At 52.1% G+C, this 16641-nt stretch overlaps 8 protein-coding genes; 3 read left to right on the forward strand and 5 right to left on the reverse strand.

Annotated features, from left to right (window-relative positions):
* Window positions 1-1059: 1059 nt before the first annotated feature.
* On the reverse strand, window positions 1060-4018 carry RCC_04047 (related to alpha,alpha-trehalose-phosphate synthase (UDP-forming); the record flags this gene model as incomplete). XM_023769326.1 has 4 exons in its annotated part: window positions 1060-2586; window positions 2659-3637; window positions 3689-3943; window positions 3993-4018. 4 exons carry the CDS (start codon window positions 4016-4018, stop codon window positions 1060-1062), a joined length of 2787 nt encoding a protein of 928 aa, XP_023625094.1.
* Window positions 4019-5927: 1909 nt separating this feature from the next.
* Window positions 5928-7413, reverse strand: RCC_04048 (uncharacterized protein; the record flags this gene model as incomplete). XM_023769327.1 has 2 exons in its annotated part: window positions 5928-6155; window positions 6208-7413. The coding sequence occupies 2 exons, from the start codon at window positions 7411-7413 to the stop codon at window positions 5928-5930; spliced, it is 1434 nt and encodes a 477-aa protein (XP_023625095.1).
* A 681-nt stretch (window positions 7414-8094) lies between these two features.
* On the reverse strand, window positions 8095-8852 carry RCC_04049 (probable proteasome subunit beta type-9 precursor; the record flags this gene model as incomplete). XM_023769328.1 has 2 exons in its annotated part: window positions 8095-8759; window positions 8822-8852. The coding sequence occupies 2 exons, from the start codon at window positions 8850-8852 to the stop codon at window positions 8095-8097; spliced, it is 696 nt and encodes a 231-aa protein (XP_023625096.1).
* Window positions 8853-9191: 339 nt separating this feature from the next.
* On the forward strand, window positions 9192-10186 carry RCC_04050 (probable BEM46 family protein; the record flags this gene model as incomplete). XM_023769329.1 has 3 exons in its annotated part: window positions 9192-9283; window positions 9338-9976; window positions 10027-10186. 3 exons carry the CDS (start codon window positions 9192-9194, stop codon window positions 10184-10186), a joined length of 891 nt encoding a protein of 296 aa, XP_023625097.1.
* A 724-nt stretch (window positions 10187-10910) lies between these two features.
* Window positions 10911-12137, forward strand: RCC_04051 (uncharacterized protein; the record flags this gene model as incomplete). The annotated part of the gene is made up of 1 exon (XM_023769330.1): window positions 10911-12137. One exon carries the CDS (start codon window positions 10911-10913, stop codon window positions 12135-12137), a length of 1227 nt encoding a protein of 408 aa, XP_023625098.1.
* Window positions 12138-12716: 579 nt separating this feature from the next.
* RCC_04052 (uncharacterized protein) lies at window positions 12717-13873 on the reverse strand (the record flags this gene model as incomplete). XM_023769331.1 has 2 exons in its annotated part: window positions 12717-13344; window positions 13434-13873. The coding sequence occupies 2 exons, from the start codon at window positions 13871-13873 to the stop codon at window positions 12717-12719; spliced, it is 1068 nt and encodes a 355-aa protein (XP_023625099.1).
* Window positions 13874-14321: 448 nt separating this feature from the next.
* On the reverse strand, window positions 14322-14983 carry RCC_04053 (related to DNA-directed RNA polymerase 13.3K chain; the record flags this gene model as incomplete). XM_023769332.1 has 3 exons in its annotated part: window positions 14322-14611; window positions 14670-14728; window positions 14967-14983. 3 exons carry the CDS (start codon window positions 14981-14983, stop codon window positions 14322-14324), a joined length of 366 nt encoding a protein of 121 aa, XP_023625100.1.
* A 484-nt stretch (window positions 14984-15467) lies between these two features.
* Window positions 15468-16541, forward strand: RCC_04054 (related to FMN-dependent 2-nitropropane dioxygenase; the record flags this gene model as incomplete). The annotated part of the gene is made up of 1 exon (XM_023769333.1): window positions 15468-16541. One exon carries the CDS (start codon window positions 15468-15470, stop codon window positions 16539-16541), a length of 1074 nt encoding a protein of 357 aa, XP_023625101.1.
* Between the last annotated feature and the right edge of the window lie 100 nt (window positions 16542-16641).

Here is a 16641-nt window from a genome sequence, read left to right on the forward strand (position 1 = left end):
AGTATGGCGACCTGGTGCTTTGCTCTGGTTGGCTCGCAGGAACGGAAGGTCTGTGAGGCCGCCAGAATTGAGGCTGTACTTGATTCCATACTTGATGCTGAACTTGGTACGGTTGGTGTGCGGGAATCACCGGATGGTCAATCTGCTGGGGAAGCAGCTGCCTCGCATCTCCTCCTCGCGTTGCTGCTTGAGCTATATTTGGCGTGCCTTGAGCTGCCAGAGATGATTACGGAGCTTGGAACCGTGCCTGAAAATCCTTTCGTCTCGTGCAAGCCATACGATGTTGTGTTTCTTCTTCTGGTGATCGAAAAGCGGCGGTACACCAGGGACATGAATAGACATGCTGAGAACGAAGTGTAGCAAGCCCGCTGACAGGGTTGCAAAAGAATTGACGGCCAATTGAAGTTATTCCTGTTCCATATCGTGCTATATATCCTTGAACGGGGGCACATGCTTCGACGTGTTGTTCCAGAAACTTCAAATCGGTGAAGTAAGGTCTTGCACAGAACCCGCATGAGTAGATTGAAGCCATGCGGCTTTTGTGTCGATGATAATGTTGTACCGAATCATACGCGAGCTAGATTAGAAAGGCTGGCGTCTGGTTCTATAATGACCGAAAGTGATTGTGTTGTAATGCAGGTAGCATGAGACTGCATTGTGAGGAACTGCATGTGAGGAACGCGCTCAACTTCGGAAACCGCTGACTAAGAAATTATGCATCGTCGGTAAGCTCCTCTTTGAAAGCTACATGCACCTGTATACGAAGGTTTGTGGTACTCTTGGAGGAGATTATGCAGCGTCTGTCGGTCTGACACATTGATTACCAAGTTCAGAATAGAGCAGCAATGGTAGACTTTGCATGTCCCACATTCGAATTAGCTACGGAAACCTCTACCAACTCAATCCCTTGAAAACCTAAGCTACCGGGTATAATGCTGTCATGCCATGCTTGTGCAATATGAACGCCGACGACGTTCCATTCGTTACGCCCGGAGGCTATATAACGCACACCTTGTCCCAATGTGTGTGCGTGCTTCGTGATTGGCGTAGCAACGCCATTTAAGCTGGGAAAGTGCTGCTGCGAGGGAGGTTGAAGTAGTCTGGCGCCGACTGCTCAAGCGAGATTTTGGCCAGTTTCTGGAGCACACTCAGCAGTCCAGTGCTCCCTTGAGTGAGAGTTGAGTGTGCTAGAGTGTTGCGCTTGCCAACAGTCACAGTGAAGACGTCCTTCACCTCACCGCTCTCGCCGAGATCGTTCGCCCACTGGTAGATGACCTCGTCCTCGCGATCATCGCCAGCGACCAGCATGAAATCTGGTTTGGTGATACCCTTGGAATCCGTACGGAGCATGTCATAAACGTGCTTCGCAGCGGTACCCTTGCTGAAATCCTCCTGCTCAATCAACACGGAGCCCTTGATAGGGACTGCGTGAATGTGCATGGACTTGCAGGAGCCGTTGATCTGATCGGCGCTCTCACCAGCTTGACGAACTGCCGCTTCTTGATCTTGGCACTTCTCGTAGCGAAATAGTAGGCTGCACTTGCGCTCTTCAATGTAGCTCCCTTCGAGACGCTCCTGGTAGTACTCCAGAATGCCGCGTACTTCGTTCTTCCACTTGTTCACCTCTTCGAGGTCCACAAACGGCATCCACTCATCGCTTTGACCCCCGAACTCGCGTACAAAGCACCCGTTCTCGGCGATGAGGCCTGCACGCGGAAGCATGCGGAAATGGTTCTCAAGCTCCTCGGGCTTCCTGCCCGACATGACATAGAGGATGTTCCGCGGGTCATTCATCAAGTCGTCCAAAGCCTCGACAATGCGAGCTGGAGATCCCAGAGGTATGCCAGATGCGGTTTTGTGATTCGCGAGGGTGCCTTCATAGTCGATGATGAACAGTCGACAATTCGACTCCTTGTACTTCTCTGATAGCTGTGGGACTGATAGACGGGGAACCGCAGCAGAAGCACGCTGATGGTGCTCATCATACGCCTGGTCAAGTTGCCTGCTAAGCTCATGCACCCAGTGCGTTCCAGTCCGGCTCATGACGATCTCCTGGAGTCGAGTCCACCGACGTTCTTTCTCTTCACTGCTCATTTTGAGAGCATCATTGATGGCCTCTGCCTGGCCGCTGTAGTCCCACGGGTTGATGGAAAGATGATTGTCCTCGAATACAACAGCGCTTCCCGTGAATTCAGAGAGAATTAGAGGGCCATGCTTCTTCGGGCTACCGGCCGCACCGTCCTGGCAGTAGATGTACTCGTGTGCCGTCAGGTTCATTCCGTCTCGCAATGCAGAAATCATGAAGACATCCGCGATCGAGATCATGGCTAGGTATTGCGCGAATGGAATGTCCTGAGCAAGGAACAGAAGCGGTTGATGATTCAGCGTAGCATGTACCGAGTCGATGCGGGAGGAAATGTCGGACACTTGGGCAAGTAGCTCGGACTGATCATTCGTTGAGGTCGCCACTTGAATCATGCAAACCTTTTCTCTCCATTCCGGGTGTCTGTTGAGGAAGAGTTCGTAGGCAAGAAGCTTCTGACGGACGCCGTGGACAAAATCAAGTCTGTCCCGAGCACATATTACCTGCAAGAATGTTTAGTGTTTGTCGTGTAGACCAAGATTTTGCACATGTTCCAGAACATGCTGAAGACTTACTATCTTGTCTTTGTACTTCTCGCCATACAAATCGATCATCTTCTTGACTTCTGGAGATTGCCGAATCTCCTCGAACAATGATGGATTGATACCGATCGGCATGCTGCTAACATTGACGAAGTGGTCCTCGAGCTGAACACCGTCGGCCGTGGTTTCTACTGCCAAGAGGCGACTACAGGTCTGTAGGAAGTGCGAGGAGTACTCATCGCACTGGAAACCAATCAAGTTGGCGCCGAGCATTCCCTCGAGAAGCTCCTTTCTCGTTGACAAGCAGCGGAACACTTCCGAGGACGGAAAGGCGGTGTGAAGGAAGAATCCAATCTTGGCCTCGGGTAGCTTTTCGCGGATCATAGCAGGGACGAGAAGCAGATGGTAGTCGTGCACCCAGATCGTATCGCCACGTTTGTAGCTGGAGATGGCCTGGTCTGCGAAGGCACGATTCACGTTACGATAGAAGTCCCAGCTGTGGTCGGCGTATGCCTTGCTCTTTGGATGATCCGGTACCTGATAGTGGAAGATTGGCCAGAGGATAGTCTTGCAGTAATGAGCGTAGTGGCCGTCGATATCCTTGTCGCTCGCGAAGACGACTTCACTCCTGAATTCGTTCAGAAGTCGGTCGCGAATCTCGTCTCTGATGGTAGTGGGCAGCGCATCGGTCGGCATTCCAAGCGTGCCAATCCACGTGAAGTCAATGGATCCATCTGCGTCACTAACCTGACGGATTGCATTCACAAGGCCGCCATTTCCGTGCAACGCAGGCTGCACGGTCCATGTCTTGCCTTCATAACCTCTCTCGGAGCTGCCCGACCGAGAAGTCTCATCTGAGGGCGACATCCTAGTCACGCGCCCAGGCACCTTCTGTCGTGCACGATCATTGTCCTCCTTGATCTGGTCGTACGCTTTCGCAAAGTCCTGGATCGAGGCGGATGGCAGCGGCAGAGCTCGCGACCGCGGCTGGTTGAAGACATCTTGCCGTCCCCTGTCGTTGTCAGCATCGCGTCAGAGACTGATCACATCGCATTGTACTTACCATTCGGCATGGGTGTCGCTGCGCAGGAGAGAGCGGGGATCGCCAGGCTTCGCAAATAGTCGCTTCAGTTCATCATCTGCGAACTCTTTTTCACCCAGGTTTGCGGCGCCTGGTAATTGATCGAATAAGGAAGCTGTGCTTGTCCGAGCTTTGTTGGGCAGGTCTGAGGTCGCACGCCTATGTAATTGCAATGCCGGGTTGTGGCGGGCCTCCTTGGCTGGGAGTTCGGAAAAAGACACGGTATTTGGCAGAAAGCTGGAGCTGTCAGAGTTGTAGACACGCGTAGATGATAAAGTCGACTTACAGTGAGAGCGTCAGCGTGGTCGCCATCTTCGACGACTACGCTATTGCGTGGTGAATTTTCGCTTTTGTGCGATGCAAGGTTGAGTAGTCTGCGAAGGTGAGTGTTCGAAGTCGTATGAGTGTTCGAAGTCGCAGGTAGGTTGCAAGTTCATGGGCAGAAGGAAGAGAAGAGTCTGGAAGGTGTGAAGTGCGTTCGTTTAGGTTAGGTGGTTTTGGGTGCAGGGTTGAGAGAAGAGCATGTAAAGGCAGGAGAGAAGATGAGAGAAGACCCGACACTTGCTGCGGCTACGTGCCGACGATACTCACACTTTTTGACGCGCTTCCAGGTGATTCGCGACTCTTCCGTGGTTGTAGCACAGTACGTCACAGTGTCGTTTGCTGTTCAATGTTTGTCAAGGAGCGTGAAGTTGGTCATTTCAAAGTGGGGCCGTCCACGGCGGGCCACTCCCGTTGCCCACGATAAGGTACCTTATCCACCTCCAAATATCTTTTGTTCCCATCAACGTCGCCCGTCAGTGATGACTGCGACGGCTTTGTGTTTCAAGTTGATGCTCTACAACATCCACGAAAGTCCGAACCTCCACGTTGCATCGTCTGCGACGTTCTTTCAATCCTACATTCAGAGTAAGACGAGCACAGGCGGATGTTAGGTGGTTTCCCGTGGACGGCATCAGGGCATCAGGGCATCAAGGCACAGAATCCCTGCCGAACGACTAGACACGTGTCTCCAGAAGCCGAGTGTTGTTCCTGTTCTTGCTTGCATGCATACGAACTCGCAGAGCACGGCTGTCACAAACCTCTCAAAGCATGCCTTTGCATCATCGATCAGCCTTGCTGTAGACAGACTCGCGGAGCCCCACAGGTAAGCCGCAGTATTCGATCTGTCCGGGTAATCGGAGCAATATACCATTCAATAATAATTGAAAGAAATACCACACCGACATTGCATGCAGTACCTACTCTCCACACCGCATTTTGTTCGAAGCCAGCTTCTTTCCATGAAGACCGWGGCACGACCCAGCTATACCCCTGTACTACTCAAGGATACAGCTTGTAGGAATCAGCAGTGCCGTTGGAATGCATTTGGTATTTTAATAAACAACAACACGGTCTCGTCGCACAAAGCCGGATTGGACTGCAGGGGAAGATGTTTGCGTAAGCTTTTTGAAGATCTCGACATGAACTCTTGGAATGAAGGATGTTGCTGGACAATACCTCGGGTCGAGTCGCTCATGATCCCAAACACCTGCAACGAGGTAGAAGATAGACTTCCAGATGCGTCACCGTCATGTGCACCGCTTGATGTGCTGGCAGCTCAGTCCGCCAAAGCAAGGATCGCGTTCATAGTACATATATCGCGTACCTCCCACAAGCTTGCACGTGGTAGGGTGGCGATGATCGTTTGGAGCATGGCACTCCACATGGTAACACATCAAGGCAATGAGCACCAAGAATAAGAAGATTTCTGTGTATTATTCCATTCTGATTCCAGCAGTACTGACGCCTCGATTACGCATCTCAAAGCGATCAAGGACCGCCAATGTTACACTTACAAGAATCAAAAGGGGCCGTCATAGATTCCCATGCAGAACGCTTCAGCCAATAAATCGACACGCACGCCACCACGATCCTTCCAATAACCAAAGATGCTCCCTATCGGTGGCCAATATGCCGGATGCTAAAAATTGGGGTATACTTGAAGGGCCAAAGAAAAAAAGGCGAAAGGAGCAAACACAAGTCGTGGGTCCGGGGGAAGAAAGTCTATCGTTCGAACGTCTTAGTTCTCTAAGTGCGGGTTAAGGGCGGGGGGATTCTATCGATTCATAAGGGCACCGTCGTATCGTTCGTCAATGCGCTGCGTCGGGCGGCGTCTTGTGGGTTTGCTCATGGAGTATAGTGTGTCGCTGTAGCTTGGGAGTGAGGACGATAACCATCTTCAGCCAGCGATGACAGTATGTGTGCTGTCGGAGGAGCTCTCGCTGAGAGATCGCGCATGCATCGCTTCGGACGCCTGCTTTTGAGCGACGACTTCACGGGCGTAGAACTCTACGAGCATAGTACCGTACGCTTCAATCTCTTCCACAGGCACGGAGAGTCGGAAGTCGTTGAGCAATAAGAACTGAAGCTCAAGGTGATTGAGTTCTGGTAAAGGCAGACCGCCAACCTGTAGTAGGCAAGTCAGCATATGGCGAAGATAAGCATGTGCTCGTACAAACCTTGGCATATCGTGAGTTTGTGTAGAAGATGTCCGAAAAGAACTTGCTCGCACAAGTCACACCCGCGATGACTAGCCGGTGGATGTTGAAGCTATCAACAACGAAGAAATGTGACATGTTGAAGGCGTCCATGTTTGAAGGGGACATCGAGGGCGAGTCCGGCTCACTAGGCCTGCTGTGTGGTGTTCCAGGGATACCTCTTGCGGCGGCCTTTTCTCTTTCAAGACCCCCAGAATGGGGAGGTGTAAACTGTTGCGTCCCTGATGGCGTTGTTGTTGTTGTTGCCGTCACTCCAGCCATGGCATCTGATCCAATCGAGTCCGAAGATGCGCTGTGCTTCCTTACAGACATCTCATTAGCTTCCCGCAAGCTTTGTATTGGACCAGCATTGACTCTCTCCGTCATTCTGTCAAAGTAAACCAGCAAGCTCAGGAAAACCTCGTAGCTCGTGGGACAATACTTGTTGATCCTACTTAGATAACTAAGAATGGTAATGCTGGGCACATTCTTTCCGTGGAAAGCCAGTACGCTGGTGGTTTGTGGGTTGAGGTGGGACGAAGCGTCCCCCGAAGGCGGTTGGCGGTGCAAATGTTCGTGCTGTCGATCATTCGTGGTGGTGATCTTTGTGAGAAGTCCGGCGACCATTTCTATTATGTGCTCGACCTTCATCTCGCTGATCTCATATTGCGGACCTTCCTCCTCGGCACCTCGAGAGCGCGAGCGGCTGCGGGAGCGAATCTCCGAAAAGCTGCTCATATCCTCATTGGCAAAACTTTGTATGTGTTCCAGATCTCGTACTTTGATCTTTCGTGGACGCGACGATCGTTCTTCTATGATGGTAGGGCCAGGGGTGCCCGAATCTCTGGTTGGAGTATCGCTCGGGGGTGGCACAGGCCTTGCCGTGAGGGGAGAGCTGGGCGGCTGTGCTGCAGAACGGTCCTCGTCGCCTTGAGCGGTAGAAGTCGCGTATACCTCTCGAGGTGTGTCCTGGGCGGTGAAAGATGTTGGAGCAGCAGACGAGCTCGGAGCTCTCTGCTCAGGTTCCATATGAGCCTCGATGCGCGACGACGCACGATTGTGCTCCGAATGTGAGTCCGGTCTATGTGCTCGTGGCGCTTGAGCTTCTCGAAAGACGTCGTGTTGGTCGTGTTGAGGAGCGTGATGGCTGATCAGCGAGTTCACCGCATCAAAGACCACAGATCCCATATTAGCTCATCGATCGCGACGTGTTAGTTGGAGCTGGACATCCAAAATGAGAGTCCAGGTCCGAGGTCTCTGAACTGAGACGCGATGGTCGAGCGAGACTATCAGCGTCGCTGTGGTAATCAAGGTGTTATCGGTTGAGTTTCGAAGTTCACTCGACGCTAACTCGTGGCTCGGTGATTGGGTTACACATGCTGTTTTACCAGGTAGCTGCCACGCTACAACGACGCCATATACGATGAAACAATAGAATCAAGAGACTGTTCAGGACGGCAAATGACTCGACTTGAACCTCAGCCTGATCTGCCTTTTGTTCGGCTAGGAAGGTTTCTCGTCCCATGCCGATGACTTGCAAGCTAGAGCTGTGCTGCAGCTACCCCGAATTGCCTTAGAATACACGTCCCTTTCACATGACCGTGTTCACCGAGACCGCCTCGAACGTCAACTAGTGGTACAAAAGCAAGCACTGCCAATTTGGCATGCCACAGCTTCTTTTCGTATCGGAGTGGTAAAACGCTAGAAGACGGCAGCTAATAAACCTGGTTCCTACTGCTTCCGAGTATTGCTATTGGCGACATACGCTGTTCGAGGCTGCTAGGGTTGTAGGGTTTTACCACTCCGATGCCATAAGACGCTGTACAAGCAGGCCCAATCCCGCATGCGACATGCGCGCGAGATGTTTTTCTACGGCTTGTCCGTACCTGGGCCAGTGTATCCTCTATCGGGAAGGTAGAGATGTCGGACTGCACCCTTCGCAGTCAACACCACCATGCGAATGACACCGCCCGAGCTTCCATCCCACTTGATCGCCTCTTGCAGTGCACCCTTGACGAATGCAATCCCCTCCGCCTCATCCATACCCTCCTTCCAGTTCGCGTCGCAGTATCCGTAGATGTATGTGGAGCCCGAGCCACCAATGGCATACGCCTGCTTGTGCAGGGAACCGCCCAGCGGAATGGAGTAGACCTGCCCGCCATGTCTGTGGTCCCAGCCCGCAATGATGATACCCGCGCTCAGCGAGTCCTTGTTGTCATAGCATAGCTCCTGAAAGATCGCCGCTGCGGTCTGTGTGGTGGGTGGCTCGTCGTTGGTGATTCCGTACATGCCCAAGTGATACTGCACAATGTCTGCCACTGCCTGTGTGTCCGCTGCTGATCCTGACCGACAGCACCAGATGGTGTCGTGTACTTGTGTGAGCTTGTCCGTGACTCTGTTTGCGATGTATGCGCCGGTGGTAGTTCTGCTGTCTGCGCCGAGGATGACACCGTCCTTGAAGTTGATGGCCATGATGGAGGTTCCGAGGTTGACCTCACCGGATTTGAGGTGGTTCATGTCGATGTGGATGCCATCTGTGGGAGGGTTAGTAACATGTAATGGCTGAGGCAATGGATTCGTGTGGCATCGTGCATACCTTCGCCGAGCATTCCAGTTTGGTTGATCATGATGGCGTCTGGATGTGAGGAGGCTGTTTGGGGGAGAGTATATGGAGTCGAGGGTTTCGGTGGTGTTCAGAAATTGTCGGGCGATGATGTGGAATGGAAGTGTTGATGATCGTTTGAGGTGATGGATGGAGCTCTCGCGGCAGCGCGTCAGCTCCTGCCTGCGGACCTGCCTCCGCCACTTCCTAACTTCCACGTTGACAATGTTCATCCTTCTCGAACACACCCACCAAGCAGATCAACGCCAGAAATTTCTGGTCGTGAATACTCGAGCGCCTTGATTAAATTATCCACGCTCGCAACTAAAAATATTACGCCATTCCTAACGCAACGCACATCACAATGGCCTCACTCTGGCCATGGCTTCGACTTCCCTTCTACCTGAGCACAGCCGCCGTTAGTATGGGAGGTGGCACATTATATTATTTTCAGAAGTATGCATGCATCTAGCTGTTGCGAAAAGAATAATGCTAATACTGAATATCTAGTGAGATCATTTATCCTCGAAACTTACCCCCTGGAACTCGCACTGACGTGCCTCGACCAGCCGACGTTGGTATAGAAGAGAGTGAGGAGCTCTCAATACCGACTCCAGACGGTGAAACCCTCAGTGCCTTTCTAGTAAAGCCCCCAAACAAGTCACAAGCGTTACCCATTACGATCCTTTGCTTTCACGGAAATGCAGGCAATATCGGACACAGATTGCCAGTCGCGAAAGTCCTCGCAGAAGATATGCAGTGCACTGTCTTGATGCTGGAATATCGTGGCTACGGGCTATCCACTGGCTCTCCCAACGAGGAAGGTTTGCGGATTGATGCGCAGACTGGACTGGACTACATTCGCAGCCGACAGGATCTGAAAGACAGCAATATAGTTGTCTATGGTCAARGTCTGGGTGGTGCGGTTGCAATCGATCTGGTGAAGGGAAACAAAGGCACCGGCGACATCAAAGGACTCGTGCTGGAGAATACCTTCCTCAGCATTGCAAAGATGATTCCGCACGCTGTCCCTGTTGCCAAATACCTCATTCCACTCTGTCGCGATAAGTGGAGGAGTGAGGAGATGATAAGCCAGATTACGGATATCCCGATCCTATTCCTAAGTGGACTCAAGGATGAGATTGTCCCGTGAGTTGCGTGATCTTTTAATCTCGTTTTCGAAGCTAACGAGAGGCCAGACCATCTCACATGAAAGAACTGATGAAATTGAGTCGCTCATCAACGGTAGTATGGAAGGAACTACCAAACGGCGATCACAACAACACTGTCGGCGAACGGGGCTACTTCCAGTATATTCAGGACTTTTTGATCGCAAATGTGCTCAAGGTTGATGCATAAAGTTGCTACAGTGTTGCATGGGTCTTGAATCGACTGCTTCAAAGAGCGCCAAAAACGATGTGATGATATCTTCTGGACCGACAGGCTCTGATCGCAGACAACAGAATGTGATGAACATTGGACATGAAATGACGAGCGCCATTCCGGGGGAGTTTAAAAGTGTCAGTCGAAGGTTGGGGCCGGACTTGAGGGAACAGGTCCCGAGCTGGCGTGAAGTTTGGACGAGGGACACGCTGCAGTCGTCTCAAGGCGAGCGGATGGGAGAAAAATGCCATGTATAAGTTCAGACCTCCTAACTCTGTGGTATATCTCACGATCACTTCAACCTTTCCATTCTACCACAGCAATAACGCTTTTGCTCCATCTTCTATAAGGTAGTAGCAATGCTACTACATTCGTCTCTCTAACCCTCAAAATGGAGACGCTCGCGGAGCCTACAAAGCGCGAGAATCTCTCGAAATTTGCACGCTGTACTAGATAGCAAAGGTCGAAAAACGCAGTATTGAATTGTTTCCGTTTTGGAATCCGGCGGTAGCCTACTCAACATTGACAGTGAGTCTTGGCGCGTCAAATAAGCTTCGACTAGTCGATGAAGCAACAACCAAACCAAACCGTGAACGTGCKACTTACACGCATCACCACATGTTCACTTCATCAGCTGAACGCTTACCAGAATCACAGATGGAAGACATCCGTACCGCCGGCTTGTCGTTCAAATGTAGCAATGAGTGATCCAGATAATGCCTTCCTCGCCGGCCTTCTCGAATTTGCTTCGCTTCCCGACAGCAACGGCAACAGCAGTAGCACACCACCAGCACAAACAGACACAGCTTTACACTGCGGTTTCTGCCTGAAAGCCAAATACAAACACCAGAGTTCTCTGGATTCACACATACAGACTTGCTCCCGAGACCAAAACTTCGCAGCTAGATTCTGGCGTGAAGCCGGCTGGACACGAGCGGGATTGGAAGCTGGATTTACATTCCAAGATGGACACCCCGTCGTGAATCCTAATCGTATCTGTCAGCACTGTTCAAAAATATTCGCCAACCCGTTGGAAGCCAGGAAGCACCTTTCCGCGGCCCGATGTCTCAGTGTAAGGTCCAGACCAGATGTCCCCCCAACTGTTCTCTCTGGACTGTGGAAATGTGGTTTCTGCGAAAGGCAGCCACATTACAAAAATCAAAGCACGCTGGATGATCATGTCAAACTTTGCGCTCCCAGACATGGGTACAAGGCGAAGTTTTGGAAGGAAGCAGGGTGGGGGCCGGATAGTCGACTGGGTAGAGGGTTGGACTTCAAAGATGGTGTGGCGACTGCGAAGGCGGAACGAATCTGTCAGACTTGTTACTCGTGTTGCAAGTCTTTGGTTGGGTTGACACGGCATTTGAGGAGTGGACAGTGTCCGGGAGAGCCCGATGAGAAGGGCCAGGAGCCGCCTCCGCCTCCTCCATCTGAGACTATTGCTCATCTTGCGCGGAATGGTATCGTCATGAAGAAATATCGCCCTGCTAGTCCCGTCCCATTGGTACGAACAAAGGAACTTGCAAGGCCCGAGACGAACTCTAGCGCCCCTCTTCGCACGACGGAGAAAGTCAAATCTTCCACTATGATACCTCACTCGACAGATGGAGTGCCGCCGCAATCGGCGCGGAAACCTCTCCCTGCATCGGAGGGAAGGTTCGCGGAAAGTCGCAGACAAAAAGCCGCGAGCGTATCCAGACACGTTGAGACTGAGGAAACATCATCTGATTTTGAGTTCTTATCGAAGCTGGTCAACACAGAACCTTCACCCGCAATCACAGAGCTCTTGATCAAAATTGCTCGAGCTGAACCAGAAGCTCGAGCTATTCCCAAGGCACCAGTCCGTCCGCGACAGAAGCGTATACGAGAATCCGAGTCTGCTGTTGCGAGTTTGAGCAGGAAGAAAGCTGCGCGAGATGATGGTTGAGATGATGTTCTGCAACCTCTGCCGTATCTCACGATAGGTATCAGCTCCACAGGGTCGCCCCAGCGAATGGACAAATGTAGCGTGATTGGACGACAGTAAGCTGCAACTCTGGGGCTAGCGAGACGAAGGTGGCTCATCAATCGGACACTGCAAGCTCAGATGATCGAGGATCATGGAAGTGATCTTAGGGACGTAACACGGCGGGCTGCGAAATCTTCAGTTGTGGGAGTTGCCCACTGGCCAGGAATCATATCCAGCCATCAAAGATTCTTACTCCTCGATGCCCCATTGCCTACTACGAAAAGCATGGGAGTTCAACGCTTAGACTTGAAGTCAATGTCGAGAGGGTAAGAGCGGTCTTATCAATACACTGTAGATCTCCGGAGAGGAGCAAGAGTGCTAGCGGCTGGCGAGAATGACTGAACAATATAGCTCTGAATGAAGTTGATTTGCGATTTGCAATGTGCGATTGGCCTTAAAGACCTTTTCTTTACTGATTTTGGCGCCAGCGTTGTAGTTGCGGTCAGCTTTCTCCTCCGTAATACAAACTGAAAGAGCGTTGCTGTAGAACAATGCCCTTCACATCGATCTCTCTATATCCCCGAATCTCCCACCGACAGCCTGCTCAGCCATCTCATGAAATCTCAAAACCCTTGGATGCAACCCACCCAACCGCAACAGCGCAAGCCCGTTCACGTCCCCATCTCCCAGCATCTTCTTAACATCAACCTCAGCGACCTGCCATTCCTGCACCACAGCTCCTTGAGCAAACCGCCAGAGATCCTGTGCAAAAGACGCAATACTCTCATCTGCATTCAAAGGACGCATACGCCTCCACAGTCTCGGATAGACGTAGTAGTAGAAGAGCACTCTACCCGTGCGATCGAAGAGGTCTGCGAGCTGATGCAGTTTCTCTAGTTGTCGCTTTCGGGTTGGGGTGCTGAGAATTTCATCGAGGTCGTATTTGGCAAAATGGCTGTAGAGCATTCGTGGTTCGAAAGAGAAAGGTTCTGGGAGAGTATCAAGTAGTGGTTGATGGAGGGAAGTCGTTGGCGAATCGATCTCTGTTGGAGCGATGGTGGATATGGGCGTGATTGTCTGCTCATCGCATATCAAGTCGGGCGTTTCCAGAGAAGGTGCTTTGATCGGTAGTGGGATGAGAAGATACTCCGCCACTGCCGTCTCCGCGTATTCGATGTATGTGTCCCTTGAGACAAGAGTTAGCGTCTCGTGCGACTTTCATTCATGCGACTCGGTGCGTGGCATTCCGGCCATCTTCCTTGTAGTGACACTGACCATTGATCYGGAGAGCCAGCATGACGAACACATTCTTCATGAGTAATCACTTTGTCCCTGACCAAAACTCGAAGGCGTGCTGCTTCGCCATTCCAGAAAGCTTTCTGACCGGTAGGTAGGTCTTCATACAGCTTCCCGACTGATTTGTAGAATTTCTTCTTGGTGGTTCCGCTGTCTAAAAGAACTTTGCGACGGAGCTCAAGTGTTGGTTGGACGTAGTGCACGAAGAGAGCATAGCCATTGCTGAGCTTGTTATTTGCAAGTTTGAGAATCTCTCGCTGTCTGGAAGCTGGTGGGAGCTTTGCGGCGTCCAGGATTGTTGTTGACCATGGGCTGTTTGGTCTGGCGAAGGGCGTGGAAGTTGGTTCCAGTGCAGGCGGACCAGTTGATGGTTTGGTGACCGCTAAGACAGACGTGGGCGAAAAGTGTGCGGACGCCATGTTCTCGCTGGCGCAGGTAATGCAATGGTCTGCAAGCATGAAGGCGGGGCGACGAAAGTGTGGAAGATGCGGCGGGGCCACGCGGCGAGGACATCAGCGGGGTCGTTTTTGTTGAATGCTTCCATTGGCTTCATCTGGAGGAAGACAAGACTCGAGCAGAGCGAAACTTAAACGTGGGAACAAGCACGAGAGCAGAGATGGCCCAAAGAAAAGGCAGGAGATACAGAACAAGAATCATTCTGCGAACTCACTCAATATCTTTRAGGGTATCTTCGCGTAGGAGCAGCGCTCGTCGTCTTTCAAAACGCCCAAACAACCGTGACCCACGCCTTTTAGTGAACCGTTATCCTCAGCCCATGTGAAACGCCGCCGCTATGCATCGTGTAGAATCATCCCATCCTTCATCCCATCATATCCGCAGTGCTGCTCGTCCCTTCAAAAGTCTGCTTCAAAGGTCCGCACCAGCGCCAGCAATCTTCTTCAGCTCCCACTCCTTGGTGAACTCCTGGTCGAGCTGCTGCAGCTCAGCCACCAAATCCCTGCACGCAGCCACCACGGCCTCCTTTGGCGAGATCTCGCCGTCGGTCTGCACACGCAGCTTGAACACAGCAAAGAGAGGGTGAGGGACCTGGTAGCCGGCGAAGAGGACATGCTCAGACTTGACGAGCTTCGCGCGGAGGAGGTTGCCGAGGGTGTGATCCTCCTTGTTGAAGGTGAACATGGAGGCATTCGGGACGCCTGTGGTGAAACAATCAGCTGTAGCTCGTGGAGTCCTTCTGCTGTGCGCAAGACTTACGGGTCTCCGGCTCGACCTCAACCTTCTGCTCTCCCTCGCCGAGGAGGAACGACTCGAATCTGTCTGGTTGGTCAACMGCTGGGTCGCACTGGGTGCCGATGTTTCCTGTGTATTTCTGGTCATTTCCCCAGGCAACATCACTGCCAGAGGCGCCAGGAATGGGATTTTCGCCGCCTCTGTTCGTGATCCAGGACAGTCTGGTCTTCTGTGGGGATGCCATGATGGGGAAATGCGCAGCTTGTACAATCTTTTTGATGTTTTTGATGATGTTGGGATGGAGGGGTCTTATCTACTGACCTCTCTGGAGCGTTCATGGCCGCGGGGGTTCAGGTTGTCACGAGCGTCTTGTGGTGGGGTGTTCTTTCTTGTGTGAWTGCAACGAGGCACCTCGAGTTGGTAGGTACGCGCGAATTCTGGTGAGACCAAGCGGAGCAATTAGCAGTGTCCAGAATTCTCCAAGCTCCCGTGTAGTTGTGAATGTAAGAAAAACAATTTTTCTTGGATGGGATGGAGGTGATGCGATGCGCGTGGAGGAGACGTGCAGGAAGACGTGAAGTGAAGACCCTAGGTAGGTCGTGCTTTCCACGTGCGTTTGCCGAACTTCGGCCGTGTTCGACCGTTGTCGGGATCTGCTGCACTTCTGCCGACGTCAGCTTTCACGTCTTGCAAGGTAATGCGGGAATGTATGTGCCGAGGTCGGTGATGCTGATGTTGTGGTTCAAGAGTATGTTGTAGACAACGTGAGGAAAAGGTATGTCATAAATCTCTGCCTATTGTGATAGGACTGCAAGATTCGCTATGGATCAACTCAAGAAAGACTATCCGTGGACCAAGGCCCCGCTCGTGTCATGCGGCCCCATGCGCCTGATAGCTCTGGCTTCACTTGCCGCGGAAATCTCACGAGCAGGCGGATTGGGCTTTGTCGGCGCTGGAAGTGATGTTTCCACGCTGGACTCCATCTTGACTGAAGTCAAGCAAATGCAATCCACTGCTCAGGTCTTGAAGGATGTAAAGGACGTGCTGCCAGTCGGGGTGGGATTCTTGCTATGGGCCGGTGAGAAGCTCTTGAATGAGGCCTTACCTTTGCTGGAGAAATACAAGCCAGCCGCCGTATGGCTATTTGCCCCCAGCGAGACGCAGCAGTTTGTACAGTGGACGGAAGAAGTGAGGCGAGTCACAGATGGYAAGACGAAGATCTGGATCCAGATTGGAACTGTAGCAGAGGCTCTCGAAGTTACTCAAACGTGCCAGCCGGATGTGTTGGTCGTTCAAGGACAAGACGCTGGCGGGCATGGACTGGAGAAGGCGGCCGGACTGGTGCCATTGCTCCCAGAGGTCGATGATGAGCTCTCTGCATTGTGCTCTACGAAGAACCTTCGCAAGCCAGTTCTCATTGCAGGCGGAGGCATCATGGATGGTCGCGGTGCCGCTGCAGCTATCGCGCTGGGCGCTGCTGGCGTTACAATGGGYACTCGCTACCTGGCCGCCCCAGAAGCGAACATCGCAAAGGGATACAGAGACGCTGTTTTACATGCCTCTGATGGTGGCGTCTGGACTAAACGTGTGAAGCTCTACGATACACTTAGAGGTACAAGAGACTGGCCGGAGCGATACGGCGGACGAGGTGTGCTGAACGAGAGCTTCTTCGATGCAGAGAAGGGCATGAGTGCTGAGGAGAACCAGAAACTCTACGATGAAGCCATGAAGAAAGGAGACGAAGGTTGGGGCGAAAAGGCTCGACTGGCCACGTATGCCGGCGCAGGCGTCGGACTGATGAAGAATGTCAAGTCTGCTGCGCGCATCACGGATGAGGTCCGCGAGGATGCGAAGCGTATCCTGAAACAGGCCAGTACCATTGCACAACTCGAGTAGACGCTCTGAACGACCACTACAGTATTCGAGGATTTAGAGGTTGGGAGTAGATAGCACAAGTAGATGAGGCCGAAATGAGATCTGCAGACTCGAATGCCCG

Source organism: Ramularia collo-cygni, assembly GCF_900074925.1.
Source record: "Ramularia collo-cygni strain URUG2 genome assembly, contig: RCC_scaffold05, whole genome shotgun sequence".
In the NCBI taxonomy this organism is placed as follows: domain Eukaryota; kingdom Fungi; phylum Ascomycota; class Dothideomycetes; order Mycosphaerellales; family Mycosphaerellaceae; genus Ramularia; species Ramularia collo-cygni.